The sequence below is a fragment of the Apteryx rowi genome, unplaced genomic scaffold, assembly GCF_003343035.1.
Source record: "Apteryx rowi isolate R43461 unplaced genomic scaffold, aptRow1 scaffold_19, whole genome shotgun sequence".
Classification (NCBI taxonomy): domain Eukaryota; kingdom Metazoa; phylum Chordata; class Aves; order Apterygiformes; family Apterygidae; genus Apteryx; species Apteryx rowi.
Window position 1 is genome coordinate 4,769,250 of NW_020448196.1, and position 23,892 is coordinate 4,793,141.

Sequence of the window (23,892 nt, forward strand, 5' to 3'; positions counted from 1 at the left end):
CTCTAGCAAGAAGCCGCGTCTGATGTTTTGTAAGCTCTTTTAATTGACCTTTTAAGACGTTTACTTATTTTAAGGCTTTCTGTTCCGTGGTGCCACGATGAGAGAACTGAGTCATGCATGTTATATACTGCTAGCAGTGCTGTTCTATAGGAGGAGTGAGGAGAATACGCTTCAGCATGACACTTGTCTTTTTGATGTGCTCTGGATATGAATTAACGTCTGTAAAGGAATGCAGGAAAGGCACATTTTTGCAAAAGGCATGGTAATGGTATGCTGGGTTGCGTCTGAGGGGTCTGGTGGCTGTAACTTAGTCTGGGTCTCGAGGAGCTTTTATTAGACCGTAAAAATTAAATCAGGCAAACTAGTTGTATTTTATGTCTTTATATCCATGTCTCTCCTTTACCCTTTTTCTTGTAGCTATCTGCAAAAAAAAATAGCGTGGCGTTTTCTGTGTTTGCGTGTCCTTGCTTTGACAGCTCTTAAAATCGGCAGTGGATAAGGGAAGGAAAATAATCAAACCCTAATGGAAGCACCGGGCTCTGCCTGCCTTGCGTTACTGTGCTTTCGGGGGCAGAATCCCGCTCGAGGTGGTGACCTCGAGCACGGCGCTTCGCCGAGGCGCCCGGTGACTCACCTTGCAGCACGACAGCTCCGCTGCAAATGCAGCGCCCGGGCAGGCGGCCGCCGCCGGAGCGCCGGGCAATCCCAGGGGAAGAGCGCGCGGCACCGGCTACGCCGGGCTGCCTCCGGGCAGGGGCTGTGCCCGCCCGGGCACGCTGCCTCGCCAGCCTTAATTCCAGGAGGTTTTCCGCCTTTTCCCCAGTTCCCCCGAGGCAGCGTGCGCGAGGCTCCGGTTCTTCACTTTCTGGGCTAACTTTCAGAATCGCAAACCGAATGTGCCTTGCTTGGATGTTACTTATTAATATTTGCAGATTCCTTTTCTGCTATCTTAATAAGCCGGGAATAATCTTATTCACTAGTTGCCACTGGCTGCTACACTAAAAATAGGGTGTATTAGCATTGCTTACTGCTTGCCACTTGCAGCATTAAGGGGGAAAAAAAAAAAGATACTTTGGAGCTGGAGAAACAAATGCTGCAGAACAAAAAACGAGCCTCGATATGACTGTCATTTGATTACCAAACTTAACCTTGTTTTCCTTCTCCTGCCAAAGCCTCGCATTAAACTGTACAGGCATTCGCGGCATTTCGCATCTGTGACCCAATCCCTTTCCCCTTCCCCTCCCTGCTGTGTTTTTACCCCAAACAGACTTCTAATGCACGCGGAGGGGATTCTCGGGGGGGGGGGGGAGTCCTTTTTCTTTTCTTTTTTCCTTTCCCCCCCCCGTTTTGGCAGGGGGTGCTGGGGGAGGTTTTCCTCCCCGGCGCAGGGTGTCCTTTGCAGGCAGCCGCCCTGCCGGGGCTGCAGCCCTCCAGCGCCTTTTCCGTCCAAGCGCTCGCGGCGGTTCGGTGCGTGGACGATGCCGCCCCGCCGCGGGGGCTCGCGGGCGGTTTCGGGGGCAAAAGGCGCCTTCCAGGGTGCCGGGGGGCTCCGGCGCCTGCTGCCTGCCCCCCCCCCGCCGGCGCCCCTCATTTACAGGAGAAAGGGAAGTTTCCTCCGGCCGCCGGGGCCTGCAAGGGCAGGACTCCGCAGCCGCTTTGCGCCGATGGGCGGCGGGTGCGGGACGGCGCCGGCGGCGGCTTCGCGGAGCCTTTTGTGCAGCCGCGCGGGGCTGCGCCGCCGCTTTTGTTCCCGGGCGGGCGGCCGCGGGTCCAGCGCGCCGCACTTGCAGGGAACTTGGGACCCTCTTCAAAAAAATTCTTTTTTTTTTTTTTTTTTTTTTTTGAAGTCGCTGGGCCTCTCTGTGTGTTGGCTAAGGAAAAGACAATTTAAATAAATTATCTAATTATTTCTGATTACTCCTGTGGGAGCTCGGATGCCAGTGTCTTGTTCTAAGTCGATGCCTTTTTTTTTTTCTTCTTTGTTGTTGTCTAGCCCAGACCTTTGAGGCATTTGCGCAGAAAAACAGTGTAAGAAAAAAGCAAACCTACTTCTTTTTTTTTATTATTTTTTTTATTTCTCTCCAAAGCCTATGGACACAAAACCTGAAGATTCTCAAACTCTACTTACTCCCTGACTCTGATGGTTATCTCAAATAATAACTAAATTTTTAACGGACATGCTGCGACAAGGGCTATGACTTTCCAGAAAATATGCGTGCATGTATGACTTGTCCTGATATAGCTAAGAGGCTTTCCTTAGGAAAGAAAATGATGTTTTGTTCGACTTGTCCCATATCTGACGTAACTGGAGGTTTTGTTAGTTTGGGGGTTTTAACCCCTTTTGCTCGGCCCTTCCCCTGCGGGAGGGGCTGAGGGGGCTGAGCACCCCCCGCCTGCAGCCCCAGCGGGACCAATTCCGGCCGGGCACGGGGCTCCGGCAGCCCCGGGACACCCTGGGCCGCTCGGCTGCTGACCCGGGCATGCAAAACGGCACGTACAGCTATAAGTGCCAAGGTCGTTCTTCTTGCAGGACAGTGGTTTTTTGGGTTTTTTTTTCCACGCATCTAAGGTACCGAAGCCATTTCGAAGCCCTCTGAAGCAGGTTGGTGCTCTGTTTAGGAAAGTGCATGTGCTGGAGGAGCTTTCTAAGTTAGACGTAGCGAAGGTTATTGCTGGCACAGTCCAGTGCCAGTAGTATGTTGTTGCTGTTGTTTTTAAGGGTGTGAGGTCTGATGGTGAACAGGTTCTCCCTGTCTTTCAGGACTACCTCATTTTACTTCTCAGCCTTCCTTTTTTTTTTCGTTTCTGGTCATTTAAAGAAAAAAAAGAGGAGGGGGACCAGAAGTCAGCAGTGTTGGCTTAAAGGTTATTTCAATGGCTTGTACTTTTGAAGTCTCACTAGCGTTGATTTGACTGCGTTCCTCAGTAGCGTTTGTAGACCAAAACCTCATATGGTATCATGGGCGTTACCATCACTCTTCTTACTCTTCCGTGGCGAGCACGTTGCAGGACCTTTTTCCTCCAGAAAAACTACAGGTTTAAGCTGTCACCTGGTGAAATGCAAAAGCGCCCTTGCAGACTCGCCCTCCTGGCTTGTGGATAGCAGCTACTGAAACCTGCGGGCACGGGAGAAAAGGCAGAGCAGGGGTGGGAACGATGCCGTTCCCCAGGGTGGATCCCGCGGGATCGCCACGGCAAGGGTTGGAGCCGCTGCAGAGCTACCCCGGCAAGGCCAGGCTTTCCCTTGCTTGCAAAGTCTTCCTCCGGTGGTGTAAGCACCTGATGCACGCTCTGATGCTTCGTGGTAAGTTTAAAATGAAACCTGCCCGTGATTTGCTAGGCGAGGAGATCCTCGCAGTGCTCATCGCAGGCTTCAACGCATCCCAAACCAGGGCAACTTGGACTTCTGTAGCGAGACGTGGGCTCTTCCTGGCCTGGCCGGTTTGTTTATAGAGAAAATTCTAAGCACTATTAGTAATTCGCATCTATTTTAAGATAGTTTGTTCTGCGCTGCCAGTTCTGACTCTTCTGAGCCAGCCCAGAGGAGATGGCCTCCGTCTGTCCAGGCTGGACAGGGCTGCTCTGCAGTGGCTCAGGGCGAGCTGCCTCGCACCCCTCGTGTTTGGAAGACTTGGCTTCAAATTACCATTGCAGATGGTTTAACTTTTGTCAAATGTCTACTTTAATAAGAGAAAGAGGCGCCACTGGCCAAGCCGTGCTGCGGGGCATGTCCATCACGTGGCGGAGCGCCACCAGGGGACCATGCGCTGGTGCTGCTCTCGCCCCACGGCTCTTCTGCAGACCTGCGCTCCTTAGCTCTTCTCCCTCTCGCTGCCCTCGCCAGCTCTTCAGAGGCAGAGGATTGAGACCGAGTACAAAAAAAAGTCCCATCTGGTGCCTCCCCCATCTCTCATCCATCTCTAAGGGAGCTTGTACTGAAAGAGAAGAGAGAGGGGTCCTTCTGGGGCAGCAGCGGCCGCTGGGGGGGCTCCTCCACGTGGAGGAACCTCTGGAGAACCTCAGCACCGAGACCTTCTCCCGCTGACTGCAGCAGGCGGGATGAAAGCAGGAAGTGTAGGATACAGTGTATTGTTTTTCAGGGATTTTTAGGGGAGATGAGGAATAAATCTCAGTTTGCCAGAGAAGGTTCCTCTCCTTTTAAAACAGAGGTTGGCACTGCCACGGTTGGACGAAGTCAAGGACTTGGCTGTTGCGTTGTCTCCTCTAAGCTCCCTACAGAAATGTTTTCTGATCTCCGTCACCTTGCTGTGCCTTGGTTTCCTCATCAACCGGAGACAGAAATCTCCTCCACCTCATACTGTGGTTGGATTAAACCGTTAAACGTTCACAACCTGCTCTGAGATCCTCAGCCAGGAGGCTCATGGCTCTGCCAAGCGGTGTTATAGGGTTGCAGGTCCTCGGGGATGTCACGTAAATGTTTTGGTGCCTTTTGCTGGAGAAGAAGGGACAGGCTGGCACTCTTGCAGCCCCCGTAGCCGCCAAAGCGGCAGCAGTCTGCTTTAATCCTGCAGAGTCAAACTTAATGCACCAAATACATATTTGAACAGTAAAAACTGAGGTGTGCACACGGCTGGTAAGAAGGGGCTGAGCAGAAGCAGCGCGGGCTGCGTCTGTCCAAGGGTGGCTTGGTCTGTGGTCTGCCCCGTCTCACCTGCGTGTGCCTGTCCAAGCGGAGCAATGGAAACAAATCCTAGGGCAGTGATGGCAATAAAAAGCTTCTGGGCAAGAGGTAAGTAAGCAAAGTAAGGCCCCACCCTCCTTCCCAGCAAAAAGCACCCAACACGCTCAACAAACGCCAAGGTAATTTAAAAATCCGAATCCAGGAGACAATGTGACTGGGATTTCATTACTTAAGCAAATGGATTTGCTTTTAGTGGATTCAGCCACCGCCTGAACGAAGCTTTTCCCCAAGGGGTAAACATTTATTTATTTATTTATTTATTTATTTATAACCCCCCCCGCTTCCCCCCTCCCCCCCCCGGAGAGGCTTTTCGGGGCGGCGGGGGCACCCCCGTGCCGCGGGAGCGGGCGACCCGCCGCGGCGGGGGGCTCGGCGCCGTGCCGGCTCCCCAGCCTGCTCCGAATAGTTTAAATGCTTTGACACTCGGGCTGTACTAGATGGCAGGGGAGGCAGTTTACGGCGTAATTCATATGCAAAACTGGGCGATAAATTTAAAACCTGTCGCAGTTGCCGTGGCACCACGAAGCATTTCATCCGCGTACAGTACAGTATTTCTGCCATCTTTGTTTGCATTGCAGTGACTCATCAAAAGTCTGTCTTGTACCAACACTGGGAGCATTCCTCTGGCACTGATATTCCTCTGTTTTTAAAGCTTCGCTTCGAAACTGGCATTTACTTCAGGTCCCTAATCAAAGGGCTCTATTCATTGCCGCGAGCAGCCTGAATGTTAATCTGCATCCGGCCTATTCATTTAGATGCTATGCACTGCCGTGGAGATTTGACTTGGTAAAAGCTTGAGCTACAGCAGATACAAACGCAGGGTTTGATACTATTTTTTTTTTTTCTTCTTCTTCTTCTTCTTCTTCTTCTTCCCCCCCGTCCCCGAGCGATCCGCGCCGCCGCATCGCGCGCAGCAGCCGGGGCGGCGAGGAGGCCGCGGCGACCCTGCGGCGGCCGCGCTCGCTCGCTCCGAGGTACGTCCGCGCCGAGGGACCGAGGGGACCGAGAAGTTCCTCTGCCCGGGGCGGTTTTCTCTCTCTCTTTTTTTTTTTTTCTCCTTTTTTTTTTCTCCTTTTTTTTCCACCGGGCAGATACAATGCAACTGGCTCGCAGTGTGCTCCCTTTTCTTCCTGTTACCCCGTGGCCTTGCAGATAGGACTTTTTTTTTTCTTCTTCTTCTTCTTTTTTTTTCCTTTTCCCCAGCACTGGGAACAGAGCAGCTCTTTGTGGGTTATTATTTTCTTTTCAGAGGAGATTTTTTTTTTAAATCATTCTCAGATAAACTTCTTGTCTATTTTGTTCTGATGAGCCTTCAGTGCTACTTAAAAACTAGTTTTTATTCAGTTGTACTGAAGGCAGATAAGATTTTAAACCTCCTTGATTCTCACATGGAGCTTTTGGGGCGGGGGGGGAGGGTTTGGGCTATGGCTTGTGTTTTGGTGAACGTGCAGTGATTTGCTTCTCTGGAGTTTGAGTGCATCAGATGCACTAAAATTAACTCGCTCAGCCTTGCACAGGATTTGTGCATTAGTTCTGCTTTAAAGCCAGCCTCTTTTTTTTTTTCTTATTTTTTTTCTTTTGGGTATGTAAAAGCAGGAATCGCGCTCGTGGCGAAAAGGTACATGTGTCCTTAAACCGCGTACCGGGTGCTGTAATCCGATGCGAAGCGCAGCGCCCGGCGGAGCGAGCGACCGCGTTCAGCCGGTTTGGACATGGGGGCTGCCGGCAGGGGCCGGGTGCTGCCGCCCCGACTCGTTTCGGGGGGCTGCCACCGCCGCGCGGGGGTGCGTGAGCCGTCCCGGCCGAGGCCCCCGCGCCCTCCCTGGGTCGCCCGCTGCCCTCGCTCCTGCTCGGAGGAGCAAAATAACGGGACAGCTTGGTGGTGGGCTCGCTGCAGCGCCCTGCCCTGCCCTGCTCTGCTCTGCTCATCGGGGCTCGGGTGTCTGGCTTAATTCGGAGACGAGCTTCGTTTTGCTGGAGGATAATTCGGTTGGGAAGTAGTTTAACTGTTGAGCTGCCGCCTCCCTCTCGGGCCGTCGTGAAGGTTTCCTCTCGAAAACGTGTTGTCGCAGGAGCTGTCGCTCAGACCGAATTCTCTCTTTATTTCGGGCAAAGCGGCCCGTTGTTTTAGAGACGCCTTTTCTGCGGTTTCAACGTAGCTGGTTGTTGTGCTGCTTCTTATATAACGTTACCGAAGGTCTGCCTGGCTGTTTTACATGTGCCTTGCTGTTCGCTCTGCTCCCCTCGCTGCTCCCATTTTCCTGCTTAAAGTAAACCCCAGAGGGAATAAATCAGCGGTGTTTATTTAAACAAACCACAACTTTAAGAAAATATTTGAATTTTGAAATATCCTTTGCCCTCCACCAATCGCATTTTTAACGTTGTTTAGAAACATCGATAAGTAATTTTATAAGCAGCTGCCCTCCTACCTCAGCTCGGAGGGTCCGAGCTGTTGATGTACTGTCAGGTTGGCTCATTTGTTTCTGCACGTTTCCATGGATTGCTTAAAAATGCTGTTCCTCTCTCCCTGCCTTCTCCGTCTTTCAGATGTGCCCTACTTTGGATATCCCTGCGTTGAATGTCTAAGGAGCTCCAGCTACTCCTGAGCCATGTCGCAGATGTTGCACATAGAGATTCCCAACTTTGGGAACACCGTCCTGGGCTGCCTCAACGAGCAGCGGCTGCTGGGGCTCTACTGCGACGTCTCCATCGTGGTCAAGGGCCAGGCCTTCAAGGCGCACCGGGCGGTGCTGGCCGCCAGCAGCCTCTACTTCCGAGACTTGTTCAGCGGCAACAGCAAAAATGCCTTCGAGCTGCCGGGTACCGTGCCGCCGGCGTGCTTCCAGCAGATCCTCTCCTTCTGCTACACCGGGAAGCTCACCATGGCGGCGAGCGAGCAGCTGGTGGTGATGTACACCGCCGGCTTCCTGCAGATCCAGCACATCGTGGAGAAAGGGACGGACCTGATGTTCAAAGTGAGCTCCCCGCACTGTGACTCGCAAACGGCCATGATCGAAGACCCCAGCTCGGAGCCGCAGAGCCCCTGCACCCAGCTGCAGGCCGCCTCGGCGCCCTACGTCATGTCCCCCTCCATGCCCATCCCGCTCCTCACCCGCGTCAAGCACGAGAGCCTTGAGCTGCAGGCCACTGCCGGGCTCCCCGCCAAGCGGCCGCTGGAGGCCGGCGCCCGGGACACCGGCCCCGGCCCCGCCGCCGGCCCCCTCAAGCTCTCGCGCGTCTCCTACTACGGCGTGCCCAACCTGGCCACCCTGCTGCCCACCGTGCAGCAGGTGCAGTACTCGCAGGGCGAGCGGACCAGCCCCGGCGCCAGCAGCCTCCCCACCACCGACAGCCCCACCTCCTACCACAACGAGGAGGACGAGGAGGACGACGAGGCTTACGACACCATGGTGGAGGAGCAGTACGGGCAGATGTACATCAAGTCCTCGGGAGGATACTCTGGTAATACGCGCGCCCTGCCCTTCGCTTTTCCGCTCTTACGGTTTTGCTTCGTCCTTCCCCATCCAGCAGAGTTAATTTGGGGCTGTTTGTCGGGCTTTTGTCCCCTGGGGCTTTGTTTGGTGGTTTATATGGTTTATTGCTCAAAGTGTTGGGTGCTGGTGGCCACTGTTGCATCCAGCCTGGGATGCAACATGGAAGTGCCCAGCGTGGCTCGGGCAGCCCGTGGCCATTCCCGCTGTGCCACCACCGCTCGTGCACCCTGTCCCCAAGCTAGAGACTCCTCCGAAGGTGGCAGAGCCCCCATCCCAGGCCACAGCCTCCTTAGTCCTCCCCTTTTCTGCTGGGGCTTTCCCCTTTCCCGGGAGTTAGGTGGGTTTGCAGTGTAGACGCCTGTCCTCCAGCGGCTGCACGGTGAGAGCTGATCGCACGCGCCGCAGGTCGCCCAAGAGCCGTCATGGGAAAAGCGTTGGCCCCTGCCAGCCCGGCCGAGCTTAGATCGATCCCTTTGGAAGTTGGTCTTCAGCTGGGTGTGATGCACTTGCTCTATTCAGCACCTTTCCCTGTGTCCTGGCCTTTTTAAAGAAAAGAAAAAACATGTTTTTCTCCCTCCCTCCCTCCCTCCAAATATCACCAAATCATTTCCGTAGAAGGTGTAATTTAGGAGTATCTGCAAAAAATATGTGTGTTTTTGTGCCCACCACCCGTGCATAACACCCCTTCGCCTTGCAAGTCTTCTACCTGGTGCGTCAAAAAGGGGAAAGCGCTCTGGGGGCCCCTCTGCCCTGTTTGGGGTTTGTAGCGGGGGCGTCTTGTCCCTCCTCTCCGCTCCTTTCCGAAGTGGCGATGAGAGACGTTGGCGCCAGCGGCCGCGCGAAGCCTTTCCCGAGCGTCGCCCCGCGGTGCCGGCTCGGCTTCCAGCTTTCGCGCTTGCGGAGTCCGGCGGCGCCCAAGTGCCTCCAGGTCGGAGCGGCTCCTCGCTGCCGCTCTTTCCTGTTGTCATCGCTAGCCTGGTTTTGCAAATATTTAACTCTCGTTCGCTGAGGAGCTGGTGTGCTTCCCCCAAAGCCGTTCAACTTTGTTCTTAAGGGGGAAAAAAATGACAAGCGTGACCTTCGCTGTCCCCCAAAGCGGTGTCTGACGTCGCGGGCGGCTCGCCGCTTCCCCGCGCCGCTTCCCAGCCCTCCCGACGAAGCAAACCCCAAACTGCCCCGGGCACGTCCGTGTGCCAAGGCAGCAGCCGGTCGGCAAAGCCTTTCCCAAGCCCGGCTACGGAGCCGTGCGCGGAAGGTGGGTTTGTCCTCGGCGCCGAGCCGTTCTCCCGGTGCTCCCGGGGAAAAAGGGGATTTTATCGGCAGCGGGGTCCCGCTGCTCCCGCTGGGAGAGGGGAAAGGCGACCTGCTCGCTGGGGAAGGTTTCCCGCATCCGAGCCGCACCTTGGAGCGGGTCGCCCGGCAGCGCGGGGCTCTTTCCCTGCCGAATTCCCAAAGGGGGAGACTCGACCCGCTCGGTGCCGCGGGATGCAGCCCAGCCCGGCCCCAGCACCCCGCGTTTCTGCCTGCAGATCCCTTTTGGTGCAGTTCAAGGCAGTTTCCCCTTTTAAATAACCCAGCTGTAGCACCAGGCTTCCTGGAAAACAGGGCGCACAAAAAAAGAGATTTAAAAAAAAAGTAAACCCGAAGCTGTTCCACTACGCTTCGGACTTGTACAGCTAACTGTGTTTTAATTGCTCGGGATAAACTGTACCCTCGAAAGGTGCAGAATAATAAAGCCGTAAGATGGCAGAGGGAAAGCGAGCTAATCCCGCTGCTGGCACGCCAATCCCAGGCGGACAAAAGCCCGGGGGGGGGGGGGGAGCCGTTTAAAATAGTGATTGCCAAGGTTTCCAAGAGCCCCGCTTGCGCAAACAAAAACAAAGCGCGAGAGGAGCGCCGCGGAGCCGCGTCCAGTTTCAGGGAGGGTTTTTTTCCTCTTTTTTTTCCTCTCCTTTTTTTTTTTTTCCCCCTCCTTCTTCTTCCCTTCTCCCTCCCGGAGCCGGTGCTGGCGGGCTGCTGGTCCGTCTGTCTGGCCGGAGCGGGATGCCTGCAGCTGATGCTCTCCGCTGCCCTTGCACATCCGCGAGCGCGGAGCAGCCAGCGGAGGCACCCGCAGGATGCGGCCGGCGGGTCACGGAGGCTCTTCCAGCGGCCTCCGCGGGTGGTGGAGGCTCCTTTAGTTTTGGTCACCCCCTTCTGGGGGGAAAAAATAAAAAATAAAATAAACTACCAGCATGCCGAATCGCCGGAGCTAAACCGGGCTCCGAGGCGCCGTGGGGGCGATGGTGAGCTTGGCCAAGGGCGCGGAGGGGCTCGGGCTCGCCGGCTGCCCTGGCTCTGCCGCCCGCCCGCGTTTCGGGAAACCGGCTCCGTATGCTGCGTCTGGGGCACGGTCAGGCCTTGCGGAAACCAGTCGGGCTCCGCGAGGTTTCCAGCGTTTGATCTGAGGAATGCGTGACTCGAGAAAATAGGAAAACGCGAGTATTTTTATTGCTGCTAATGGCGGTGCCGGGGGCCGCGGCTGAAGTGGGTTGCGGCAGCGCTCGCAGATGCTCGGCGCTTTCCGGCATCGGGCCGCGCTCCCGTCAGGCAGCTTGCTGCTTAGCAGATGCGTTCAATTTAATTTTGACAGGCACAAGTGAAGTTGCACAAGGTCTGTCTTCCTCCGCTGCCGGTGGTGCACTAGTTTCCAAGAGGAGAGAAAAAAAAAGAAAAAAAAAAAGGAAAAAAAAAAAAACCTTTATGCAGCAAATTGCTCGAGTAGAAAGGCTGGACTTGAAAGTTATGAAATACCAAACTGACAAGAGCACACTTCATTAAAAATTCATCTAAAATAGCCATTATAGAGTAGTTGTGGTAATTAGCTGAGAGAATAGTTTTCTCTCCTGGCCCTCTGATTCCTGACAGTAAGGAGAGAGGGCAGGAAGCAACCCGGAATCGCTCGCGCCAGGCTCCGCGGCAGCCCGTGCCCGGGTCTCGCGGACCGAGCTCGGAAGAGCAGCGCCCGACGGCTTCAATCACGGCTAGCGGCAAAGACCCCCGGTGGCGTCTTGAAGCCGGGTCGTTGCAAGCTTGACCAAGTGGCTTCTTCTAACTGCAGAAATGGTCTTCTGCTGCAACGACGGCTGCTCTGAGGTCCATGCTGCAGATGGGTCCATGCTGCAGACGGGTCCATGCTGCAGATGATAAACGCAAGCTACGAATTAGCCCTTTTTTTCGGGAAATTAAATGCCAACTTGGTCAAATGAGCATGAGTATCAGCCAGAGTAGTTTTCCTAGGCAGACGCACCCAGTTTTGAGCTAACCGCCGGCTCCCGGCTCGGGCAAGCTGCCCAGCGCCGGCCCGGAGCAGAGGCCCGCAGGTGAGCCGCCCTCCCGCTCGCGACGGCCCTGCGCCCCGGGGCGCCGCGCGGGTGTCACGCAGCACCTGGCCTTTTTTGGCGTTAAACGTCTAGTCCCTGTTTCCTCACAGTGAAACACAGATGTTTAATTTTAGACTGGCAGATGTTTCGCTCCTGGCTGAGATCTGAAGCAAAGGCAAGATAGGGGTATTTATAAACCAGTAATATTTTTCCTGTACTAATTCCAGATTACCTCCGAGTATAAATAGGTCACAAATCAAATCTCTGCGTTTCAGTACATTGTTATAAACGTACTATTTGCAAAATGTAAACTATTCTGGTTGGGGCTGTATAATCCACCCATCGCTTCGTGTGCGTGCCTGTCGTGTGCGGTCCGCGCTTGCGTAGGCAGGCGTGCGCCCGCGGGCTGCTGCCAGCGGCTCCCCCGGGGCTTGTGATGCTGGCGTTGCGCGCGGGATGCTATTTTTGTGGTAGTTCCATTGCGAGTGGAAAATAGGCTAATGGGATAGAAATGTTGTTAAAACGCTGCCATTTGAACAGAAACCGCTCATCGCGTGGCGAACAGGGGCGAGCTGTCTGCGTGGTTGCCTGCGTCATGGCTGGTGGTGGGTCAGATGGAGACGATCTCGCAGCCATAAGAGCGGCTTGTGACTTCTAGGTTCGTACTGTGGCCCTGTAAAAATGTGCTTTGTGGTGAGGGTCGGTCCCTCTGGTCTTCCTGCATTTCAGATCCCCATCTCTAGAACAAAAATAATCGTTTCTTACCTACTGGAGCGTGCTGAAGTCTTACGTTCGGTAGACAGTCAAGAAGAGGACCCAGGCAAGTGGGAGAGGGTCGTTCAAGAAGCAGCGTCCTGAGCCGCTTTGCGACTGCCTCGTTAGCCGAAAACCTGGGGCATTTGCCCCTTCTAAAGCAGTTGTTGCGAGCTACAACATCCGTATAAGTTTCAGATCAAAGTATATACTTGAATAAATAAAATATATCAGCGTTTGACTTGTAGCTATCTTTGCTCGCTTTTTAATGATTTCCTGCCCATCTCTCTGGTAGCTGGTAGGCTCCTTTCTTAGTCGGGAACAAAACCGTGTTAAACAATACTTCACATTGTTTGCCCTTGCATTCAAAGGAAAGGAGCTGCTGCCCTCTGAAGATACAAATTAATTAGAAGCGAATACTATCCTGTTCTTTAGAGCATAAAGGCCAAACAGACTTGCTTTCTTTGAAAACATGGGAGCAAAGTGTCTCTTGTATGCTGCTGCTTTATGTAACCGTTCTGTGCGCAGCGATTAGTATCTGTTGAATTGACGTAGCATGGAAAGGCCTGAATCTCTGGTAATTTTTGTTCAGTATCACTGCATTTGTGCTAATGCTTTAATGAAAACAACTTCCAAAAATGATTCATGCCCCTATTTAATGAGAGACTTATAGACAGCAAGCCAGTAGGACAGATGTAACCAAAATATAATAGTGGATTCAATTAGGCTTAGTCTTTTTTAGCCCAAATCTTAGTTTGTCTCATGAAGTATTTGTCTTCAAAGATGAAATGTTAACTTCTCTGTGGCCCCACACGTATAGAAAGAAATGTCTTCAAAAGCAAAGAATTTTTTCCAGGCGGAGCTGTCACTGGCTCTTCTCAATGTGGAGTTCAGTACGTCAGTATTGTTTTCCTGAAAAGCTGCTTTTCTTTCAGGAAACAGGCTTGACACCAAATTCTTTGAAATTTCCCTAGGAAGTTAGCCTTAATCCAGTAGTTGTTCTGCTCTTTTTCTTGCAGGCTTCATTATTGCTACATCAGGATCCGTTTGGCCCCAAATTTGGGATTTATTGAGTGTTTGCATACGACGAGCAGTAAAGCGAGTAGATTTGTCCTTGTTCGCCGTAGCTGTTTGTTGGTCGGATGCTGTAGATGTTTAATTTCTTCAGTTCCAGTCATTTTGATAAGAAGTGGATAGGACATGGACGTGGCTGAGGATTGAGGCAGGACCCGCTGAACTCAGAGTATTGCCAAATCTGCAATTCTGGGCTAGAAAAGGTCCCTCGACCTCTTGAGCCCCAGAGCTCCATGGTGCTTAGCCGTGTTTGCAATGTGCCCTGAAACCCACAGCCGGAAAACTCGGTGCAAGTGCAAAGGATAATGCAACTATTACTAATACTGTGTGGGGTCCGCGTTAGCTTTGCCTCCTTCAGATGCTGCTTTTTGTCCAGCAAAACCATCTGAAGACACGTCTGTGTGATCAGAACAGTGACTAATCTCCATTTCGGTCTCAAGTCTAAATTCTTTTTGGTTCAGAATATATAAATATTAGATAAGGAGTAGTGCGGACCCACCGCCTGTCGCTTTTACTGTGAAATGTATCATTTGGTGTACTGGTTGCAAGACTGCTTTCCCTGGAGACATACAGCCTTTCTACCTTTAAAAAAAGAATAACTGGAGACCTTTAAAATAACTCTTTGAGTATCAGTACCAGTGTGCTCAGCTTCTAGTCCTCCTCTTTGAACAGCTTAAGGTCTGCCAGTTTTTTAAGTGGTGATGGATGGACCGCTTCCCCTGCCAAGCTCGCCTGCAATTAACCCAGGCCGTATGAAATAATACAGCCTAATCTTGGTCTCTGTCTGCGACCTCTCAGTTGAGAAACACACGTTTAGCACAAAACGCCGTTGCCAAATGTTGGCATCTGTGTACCCCTAATAGCATGGTTCACCGTTCTGTCGTTGCCTCCGTTAAAGACCTTGGACATCCCGGTCTGGCTTCTGTGACTGATAGGCAGAGCACCAGGTCATGCATGGCCTGTGTAATTTTAACTTTTAGTTCAGTCTATATGTAATAGAGAAACAGGCAGAGAGGACTCTAACTGGATGCTTAATGAGGTGTCCTCCAATAGCTCCTGTTTCCTCTTCCCACACAAGATTTGCATTTATTTTGCAATGGCCTTTGTACCCTTATAGCCTCCTTTTGTGAACATGTTTTGCCAAAACCAGAAGGTCTATGAGGGACAGCGGAGTAGGCCGTTTGTTGGTCTTTTATGTCCCCAAATTAATACCATTTCTAGTGCCCCTCTGCTTTTGATGAGCTTACACTGGAAAATATTAGTAATTAATTTGACATACTCTGCTTCTCACTGTTTGAGAGCACCAGAAATGTAACAGGTCTTTTAGGTGCTTCCGCTGCGTGAGCACGAGATTCCCAGCCCCCAAACGCAGAGCATCCGAATGCTCGGAAGCACTTCCTGTAAGAGCTATTAAATGGGGAAATATTTCAGTTGGTGAAAAATTCTGTATGTAAATGGGACTCCATCAGCACTACAAAGCGCTTTCACTTTGCATAGATAATGGGGCTGCGATGGCAAGAGAAATTAGTTTTAAAGCATCGTGTGAACTGTTCTGCCATCGTTGGTCCTTAACCATTCAAGAACGCCCCAGCCGTCTGGGTGCCCGGGCGCCGTGCGGTTTTGCTAGGGAAGAGGCATGCCGATGCTGAGATGGTTCTCCTGAAACGTTTGCTTTAAAAAGCTCTGTGCCTAGCTGCCGTTTTGCAAAATATCAGTATTCAGAGCAGCTCTAACGTTCTAGGGAAGGAGGGGAGCGATGAGGGTGGGGATGTTTCCAGCCTTGTGCCTTGCAATAAGAAGTCGCAGAACAATGCAATATTGCAGGGCATGTCCTAGTTAGAACACTAATCCCTTTGTAAAAGAGGCATTTCCGCTTGGTTACTGCAGCAACAAGTTTGCAAAACTTGTTATTTTATCTAGAGAATTGAAAAATGGCCTCCAGAATATCAAAATAACTGCAGTAAAAGACACCTTTTAAATAGGAAACATTTTGAATTCAGAAACTCTAATTGCTGTTTTTTCTTTTCTTATATCTCTATTCATACATAGTGCAGCATTGAGCTAGATTTGATTTTCCGCGTAGCACTTGCTGCATTATCAACCCTTCTTGGGAGAAAAGGTCATTATACAGTTGGGATGCAATTCAAAATTTGTAAAAGCTCGCAATACGTACTAGTGCAATTGTAGTCAATATACACCCATGTCAGTCCTATTTTGCTGTGATTTGTAATTTTAAGCATGCCTGTGGACTTCCACTGTAAATGTGCTTTAGAAAGCTAATCCTCTGTATGCTCACATAACCCAGAATTGTGCAGTGTTAGTAGTAAAACTCAGTTGTTTTAGCTTTTCAACATTAATGTTTGCTAATAGACAGTGGCAGGCTCCATTAATGGTATGTAAGGGAATGTTTTAAGTGAAATCACAGCTGTGTCCTAGGAGTGCAGTGTAATTTGTTTTTGAAGCTGCAGCTTAATGAAATTTTTTGGTCGGTTGGTTGGGATATTTCTTGTTATTGAGACAAAATGCTAGCCTCCAAAAGGTAGAGTAAGGGAAGGCGTTTCCGGAGACGCGTTGCAGCTTTGGGGAGATGACTGGTGGGTGTGATGGTAGTGAGTTGCCTCCGTTGACCTTTCTTGGTGTAGTGTGTACCTGCAAAGCCTGACTTTTGGCTTCAGCAGAAAGAAACAGCAAGAGAAGTAGCTGTGGTACTGAAGCAGATATTTATCAAACCCGGTTAATTTATTGCCTGGTTTAGAAACACCCATTGAGTTAGCATGACACCTCTTCAGGTGTTTGGAGGAGGCCAGCTCTGGATGCCTCGCTTCAGGAATGATGTCAGATGTGCAGAGTTGCCTGCTTTCAAAAAAGATTAACTTAGGAAAAGTTAAAGCATAATTAGGTTCCAAGAGTCCCTCTTGCTGAATCCAAGCACAAAGGCTGCTGCTCTAGACCATGAAGGAGAGCAGTGAAAAGAAAGGCCCTGTGTGCAAAAACCTTCCAACAGCCGATGGCCCTGGCCCAGCGCGGGCATGTCCTTGCCTGTCTAGTGACCGCACTTCTGCAGGGCAAAGCAGTTCCCAGAGCAACGTGGAAGAGCTGAAATCTGATCTGCTGTCAATGTTGTGTCTCCGATAATAAACTGTTTTAATGGTTTTCCCTTTTAATTTTTTAAGTTGCTCAAGAAAAGCCAGAGCAGATTCCACTAGAGAATCGTTCCTGCGTCCTCATACGACGGGATCTAGTCGCTCTCCCAGCCAGTCTCATCAGTCAAATCGGATATCGTTGTCACCCAAAACTCTACTCGGAGGGAGATCCTGGAGAAAAACTTGAGCTTGTCGCAGGTACTAAGGGGGTAACTTCTTTGCTTGAGGATGACTGGAGATCGCTGATATTTTCCTTCTTGAAATGCGTCCTTCCTCTTGTTTGCACCATTGTTGGAGTCCTACATGTTGTATGCCCTTGCTATGTCTTTTTGGATTATTCATCACTAATTATCTTTAAAAAAAAAAAAAAAAAACTTAAATTTCCTTTAATTTGCTGATAGAAAAACGTGTCATTAACAGGATTTATTCAATTGAATTAATTTAGCATTTTAATTGAATTCCTCAGCTTGTATTCTTCTTGATTGGTGTGGGCTGCATCACAATTGTATTTTGATTTAGATGCACAGATTTTAAGGGAAAAAAAAAAAAAAGAAGTCCTCACATTATAAGTTTTATCCAGCAGTGTATATAAAATTGGTGTCAGCGAAGAAACTTTAAAAAAAAGCTTCAAAATCTTCTAAAAATTGGGGGTGTTATTAAACTGTCAAAAATTTCCGTATCCAATTTTGATTGGTCCTTCCATCTAGCCGTATTTTTTCAGTTTGGGGGGAATTTACAATGACTGGAAAATTCGCTACTCCTCTATAACGGATTTCCGCGCAGCCGGAGGAGGGAGATGGTGCCGCTTAGCTTTCAACGATCCTGGTGGCGGAGACCTGGCTAGAGAACGAAATGCGCTGGCCGCAGAACGGCAGCCTGGTCCTCCTGCAGCCCCCCTGCGCCCCGGAGCATTGCGCCTAGGGCGAATGCTCCCCTGCGGTGCCCACATCAAATTCCGGTTTGAATAATTATATTCTGCAGCTATGGATTGCCCTCAGCTTCATTTTGCTGCGGTAGTCCTCTCGGTTTATACCCCACCGTGTTGTGAGCAGCTGTTTTTTCCCCCTGTCTCTGATATCCCTTACCTGCTGCCCAGACTGCTGAGCTTTAATTAATATCTGTAAAGCACTTGGCGTAAAAAGGACGTGTGGCAGTGCAATCAATCCAAATCAGTTGTCCTTTCCTTCTGGTCATTTATCTCTTGGTGAGTAGCATGGTTTTATTTTCAGTCTCTAGAAGGAATCTTAATTTCAAGAAATACCCGGCAAGGTTTCTGTGTGATCAAGGAAAGCTTTCTTCAATGGTAGAAATAAAATGCACACACGGTAACGCAGCATAAAACCATGAGTATTTATTTTATCTGGAATATTCATTTTGTACCCATTTACATTTTATGTGAGACTTCTTAAAAACATCAAGTGGTGTGGGTTATTTTCACAGCGAGAGCTGCAAATTGGCTTGAGGCATCTCTGCTTGATTTACATTTTTCAATCTGGAAAAAAAGTAGATTAATATCTCTAACTGATAGTGGCTGCCCGGGTTATTTTTTATTTATTAAAGCAAAGTTACCCTTGGTAGCATCTAGCTTTCTCTCTGACGGCTTATCTGGTAAAATGCTGCTACCGAAGAAAGGCTCGGCGGCTAATTACTGCTGCAGACGTGGCGCAGCCTGACGGGGACAGCTGAACCCCGCGTCGAGGGGAGAAGGCTCCTTCCGTGGAAGTTCCATAAACTCGATATTCCGAGTTATCTCCTTTTGTCTCGGATTTTTCATGCCGTAATTGATTCTGCAAACTTCAGCAGCTCCCTCTCAGAAGGCCTTAAACAAGCCTTGAAATGATCCTAGTAAAACTGATGGATAGGCGCTAGGAGCGGAGCGTGGCGATAAGCGGGGATGCGCCGCAATCCCGAGCGGCGCTTGCATCCGCCGCGCTCCGCTCCCTGGCAGGAGGGAGTTTAGCGATCACCTGGTGAAGGATGGGCCCGTTAACGTCCCCGAGCGGGGCAGGCCGTCGGGGTCGTCCCCTGCGGTGGGGACGAGCAGGGAGCCAGTGCCGAGCCCGGAGGAGCTGCCCTGCGTCTCCGCAGGCGCCAGTCCGCCGGCTTTGCGGTGCTCTTCAGCTCTCTTTATCTTCAAGACTAAGAAGAACAATCTGTAGGCTTTCCTGGAAATTCAGGAGGTAATTTTATTTCTCCAAGAGTTTTTTTTTTTAATCTTCAAGACGATGTGTTCTGCATCCAGATATGACCCAGTATTTAATCTTAATTAAAAGCAAATACCAAAACCCTTACAACTCTCATACAACGGTGTGCTTAAAAAATGAAATAACCTCCCTGTGCAAGCAGATGCGGAGGCATAGAGCGGTTTGTTTTTGTAAGCCGTGCGCGAAATAGAAGTGCTTGATAAGGAAAGGATAAGAAACCTGCTGTAAAGCCCTGAGAATCTGCTTCCAAACCTCTGGACACACCGAGCTGCTTTGGCAGGATTCCTTTTTCTTCCCGAGAACATCCTTAAAGCCAATATATTTCAAAGTCAGCAGTTCCTATGCAATAGAAGCAAAATTCCCACTTCACCAGAAGTATCAAGAGGTTATGGGCCAGGATTTTTGGAAACAGTTAGATCTGCAGCATAAATACATACCTCTTCTGGACTAGCCAGTTTTTTTTCTTTATTTCTTTCTTTCTGTCTTTCTTTCTTTCTTTAGTTGTATGTTCTGCAGTCTTTCTCTTAAGAAAAGGACAAGTGGATTGGGACTTTCTTTTCAGAAAGAATAAATAATCTGATATGTATATATAAAACCATAGAGCAGAGCCTTGTGCTCTGTGCCTTTTATAAAAGCTGAGTCTTTCATCTGATTTCTGTAGACATCCTTGCTGTGTGGGTAAAATTAGGGGTTTATTACTGCCGGGGACTTCCCAGGACCCTGAGGCGTTGCAATAGCAGTTCTTATGAGGCTTCTCCAAAAATCCCACTGACCTTCTGGGGCTTTTTTAACACTACCTGAAGAACACGCTTCCTACTGCCTAACATCGTAATCGCGATGAAAAGCAAAGCAGGAGGAGTTTGCTCTTGGTTCAGAGGGTGCCTGTCCGCAGCGCAGGGGTTTAACTCCGAATTCTGCATCTTCACCCGTTGCAGGCTCGGGCGTTTACATCACCCGGGGGCAGCTGATGAATTGCCACCTGTGTGCTGGGGTCAAGCATAAGGTTCTTCTGAGACGTCTCCTGGCCACTTTCTTTGATCGGTACGTCCTCTTGCCGCTTACGCTGTCTCAGGGGGGTCCATTTATTTCCTGGCGTTTTAAGTCTATTAATGCATAATGTGTGTGTGAACATTTTATGCTCTGTATATGCTTTACTGATCTCTCTGCTTTTTCTCAGTGTTGGCTTAACCTGAACGCCGGGTTTTCTGATTCCTTGTCTCAAAATCGCGTAACTTGGCGATTCCTCCATAAAAAGCTAAAGAGAAGAGGACGGTGTCCCCTCGCAGGGCTTGGGAGGGCTGCTGTCCCCGGCGTAAGGCTCTTTCTGTGCCTTTCTTGCAGGAACACGCTCGCCAACAGCTGCGGGACGGGGATCCGGTCGTCCACGAGCGACCCCAGCCGGAAGCCCCTGGACAGCAGGGTCCTCAACGCCGTGAAACGTAAGCAGAGGTTCACTGCCGCTGCGCTGGAGCGGCGTGCCGAGAGCGGGGCTGAAATGGGAGCGGCGAAGGCCGGCTGTGTTGCCTAATAGCGGGAACTCCACATGGTGAAATTAGGCTATAGGAAAATGAATTATTTTTTTTTTTTGCATCATCAATTTTTTTTATGTCTGAAGTTAATTTTTTTCCGTTGTTTGGCAGTATCTTGATATAAAACGTTACTGCTACTCATCTGTTTTGCCACGTTTTAGAATGTTAATTTTGCAGTTAATTATTTTGTTGATAGCTGTTGGAAGGAGGAAGCCGAAGTGAGGCGTTTGGCAGCTCTCTGAGCTGCTGCTGCTGCTGAAGCAGACCATCTCGGCGTGCGCTGGCTCGCGTGGCCTAGGGCTCGGTCTCGCCTTCGGCTTCGTGCGAGCGCAGGGAGCTGCCAAAGCCGCCGATTTACAGGATCAGAGCGTGCAGCTCAAATCCATCTCCCAGCCGTGTCCTTTCGGCACCTCTCGCTGCTCCCTGTGGCCCAGCCGTGTCCTGGCCGCACCAAGCCGGCAAGTCCCGGGGCTTCGCGGTGCCCTGGGCTTTCGTCGTCGTTGCTCTTAAATGGTAAATGGGCCTCCGAGAATCACGAATTCTGCTGGCTGCCTCAAACTTCGTAACGAGGGATAATCTGCTTTTGCGATCTCACCGTCAACACTTCTGTTAGTTTTACAGTCTATTTCCTCCAATATGTTTTATAAACGTCTTTTTAATAAGAAAAACGGGAGCCCTGCTGCAAGTAGTTTTGCACAATCTTTTTAACAAGAGTCTGTAAAGCCAGAGTAGCTTTTGTTTTTAACATTTGAGCCCTGGACAAAGTTCCGCTCTTTGCCAAACGGTTCATCTAGTCTGTCCATAGAGCGTCTGAGCTCGGCTTTAGAGCTGATGGTGTAACAGAACCGGCTGTTTTAAAACCAACAGCCCTCCTGCTGTCCTGCAGGTAAGGCTCCCTGTGGGTTTTTAATGATTAAACGGCACTCTTAAGTTTAGCAAGGTCTGGGATGCGTAGGACTGGCTGATGGATGACCCTTCATTTTGAAAATTTGCGCACGACCATGAGTGTTGGCAAAAAGCACTTTGTTACTTCCATGAAGATAACTATTCTCTGTACCAGGCACAAGAGAGCGAATGGTTAAATACTGGGCTATTGCAGTCGCTCTTTTGAATACAAGGAGCGCATTATAGGGCAAAAGGTGCTTGCTGGTGGCCGTGAGGAGCTCAGTGGTTTAGGAAACACTGACAGTTCAGTACAGCGAAGCCCGTTTAATACATGCTTGATATGTGGTGGAAAGCAACGTGTTCTCTCACCCTTTCCGGATTCTGGATAGTAAATCTGTATGTAAATATTGCACTAGAAAATGAAACTTTAAGCTTTTTTTTTAAGATTTGAAAGATGAATCTTTCCTCTCCCTAATTGTTGCTGTGCTGCTGAACTGCTGGGGCCTTCCAGCCAGACTGAGATCTGGAGCACATGGAGAAAAGGGATAAAATGGCACATGTTAAGCGTACAAAGCCAATATCACTGGAACATGCTATTGGTGGTTGCCCATAGTTTGTGTATGGTGGTCTCCAGAGAAAGCCCTCCCTGTTAACAGCTTGCCCCCGGGGCATGCTGACTCATGAAAGATGCTCAGCATCTTCCACCACTTTTGTAGGGCATGACTTCATTTTCCCAGTGCAATATTCTCCAGTTGCCACAAATGTGCTGGAATCACAATACAGGCTTTGGGGCAGTGAGATGGTCTCCTGCGCCAAGGAAAATCTGGGGATTACTAAGGTATATTACCCATTTCATTGCTGATAACAAAGAGGCCTCAGATACACAGCAGGAGTTGAGTTCAATTGCCTCTTTTGCTCTGGCTCCCAGCTTGGATGCAGCCCAGCACCACTGCACCAGTGGAGCTGGCATCTCCACCACGTGTGCTGCCTGGTGTAGCTGGGCTTAGTCCTCACGATGGCTTGAGAATAGTTTCAGAGGATGGAAAGGCTTCCTTGTCCAGGGACAGTGCCTACGGCATGCTGTTGTGTTTCAGGGCATAAGGTGGCTGCTTACTCTATGAATTTTATAGAGAAATATCCTGTGGGCACAGTCTGGCTGATAATTATCCATTGGTGCTTGACTCCCATGGAGAAAGTGTTGCAGCAGAGGCTTTGCTGGTCTCATCCAGTGTCTATGCCAGGTTATGTTCTCCTGGCGGGATGCTGGAGCAGCCATGCTGGGCCAGGCCAGAGGTCCGTGATGTGCTGTTTATTCTGTAGTGTCCGATACAAGGAGCGGGACGTGCAGGCGATAGTCTGGGACAGGCGGGGAATAGTCCTTCAGGTACAATCTCCACCTCCTGGCAGAGAGCTGTTCTGAGGTTCCCTCTTCTCAGAGTTGTGCCTGCACCACCCTATATCTAAGAGCCGTTAGGGGATCTACTTTTGAGGAGCTTGTGTTGACCTTTTCTCTATCCATTTATACTTTCAGCCCTCACAACATACTGTGGCAGCGAGGGCCACAGGTTGGTTGGCATTTGTGTCCCCTGCTTGGGAAGACGTAACCTCTGGGTTCAGTGGTTCCCCAGAAAGTGAGTGGTCGTTCTCCAGCCCCCTTCCCTGAGATTTTTATGATTTCATGTTGTATCCCTTCCCAGTTGTCTCTCTTTCAAGCTGAGGAGTCCTTTTCCGTAAGTCTGTCTTTGAGAGAGCTCGGCCACGCTTGTGAACCTCTGCTTGATGGCACCTGCATACATGATAAGTGTGGTGGCATGTTTCTAGGATGGGACAAAGGCTGTAATCGGCCTTCTTTGTGTTGCTTTCTCTGAATCCTCAGTTGTGATTATCCCTGTCTTTGCAGTGTATTGTCAGAATTTTGCCCCAAGCTTTAAGGAAAGCGAGATGAATGTTATAGCAGCCGATATGTGCACCAACGCCCGCCGAGTCCGCAAGCGCTGGCTTCCGAAGATTAAGTCCATGCTGCCGGAAGGGATGGAGATGTACCGCACGGTCATGGGCTCCAGCACAAACAGTGTCCCCCTGGATCCCGAGTTCCAGCCCAACACTGCTCAGGTCTTTGAGCAGCGCATCTATGCAGAACGGAGGAGCGAGTCAGGAACTATAGTAGCTCTGAGAACTAACACAGTAAACGTAGATCTAAGCAATGGCTCCAACCAGTCCTTTGAACAGAGTGAGGATGCCGAAGGGGCTGGCTCTGTTATACAAGAGGCAGCTGCCACGGATGCGATGGCATCGGATACCCAAAGCACTCCACAACCTTTCGAACAAGGTTCGGGCTCCACTAGCCGGCCAGAAACTCCAGTGAGAAGACAAGATGGTACTTACGGAGGGACTTTATAAAGAGAGCAAACGTTTTGTGACCTATAAGGGATCTGTAATACTAAAGCTGCTTGCATGCATTACTAATACAAAACAAAAATGTGATCAAGCCACTTACCTACTGAACTGCTACTGTTGCCTGAAAAAAATGTGATTTTTATTCTGCTTGTATTTAAAATTTATGAAGGAAATAATCGCATTCGTTATACTGTAAACGACTAGGTCTGTGGCGACCTACTTAAAAAAAAATATTGGGCTCCTTTTTTGATATTCCTGAGGTTAGTCTATAAGATTGTAGCTTTTTCCTTTTTTTTTTTTTCCTTTTTTTTTTTTTTAAGAAGCGGAGGAGAAAAGCTAGACACCCCCC

The 23,892-nt window shown here is 50.2% G+C and overlaps 1 protein-coding gene across 1 annotated transcript; it reads left to right on the top strand.

Annotated features, from left to right (window-relative positions):
* On the top strand, positions 1-23,653 carry NACC2 (NACC family member 2). Its single transcript, XM_026062214.1, has 6 exons — positions 1-29; positions 7,250-8,164; positions 16,559-16,726; positions 19,668-19,773; positions 20,074-20,171; positions 23,047-23,653. Exons 2-6 carry the CDS (start codon positions 7,312-7,314, stop codon positions 23,544-23,546), a joined length of 1,725 nt encoding a protein of 574 aa, XP_025917999.1. The 5' UTR covers positions 1-29; positions 7,250-7,311; the 3' UTR covers positions 23,547-23,653.
* The last annotated feature ends 239 nt before the right edge of the window (positions 23,654-23,892 follow it).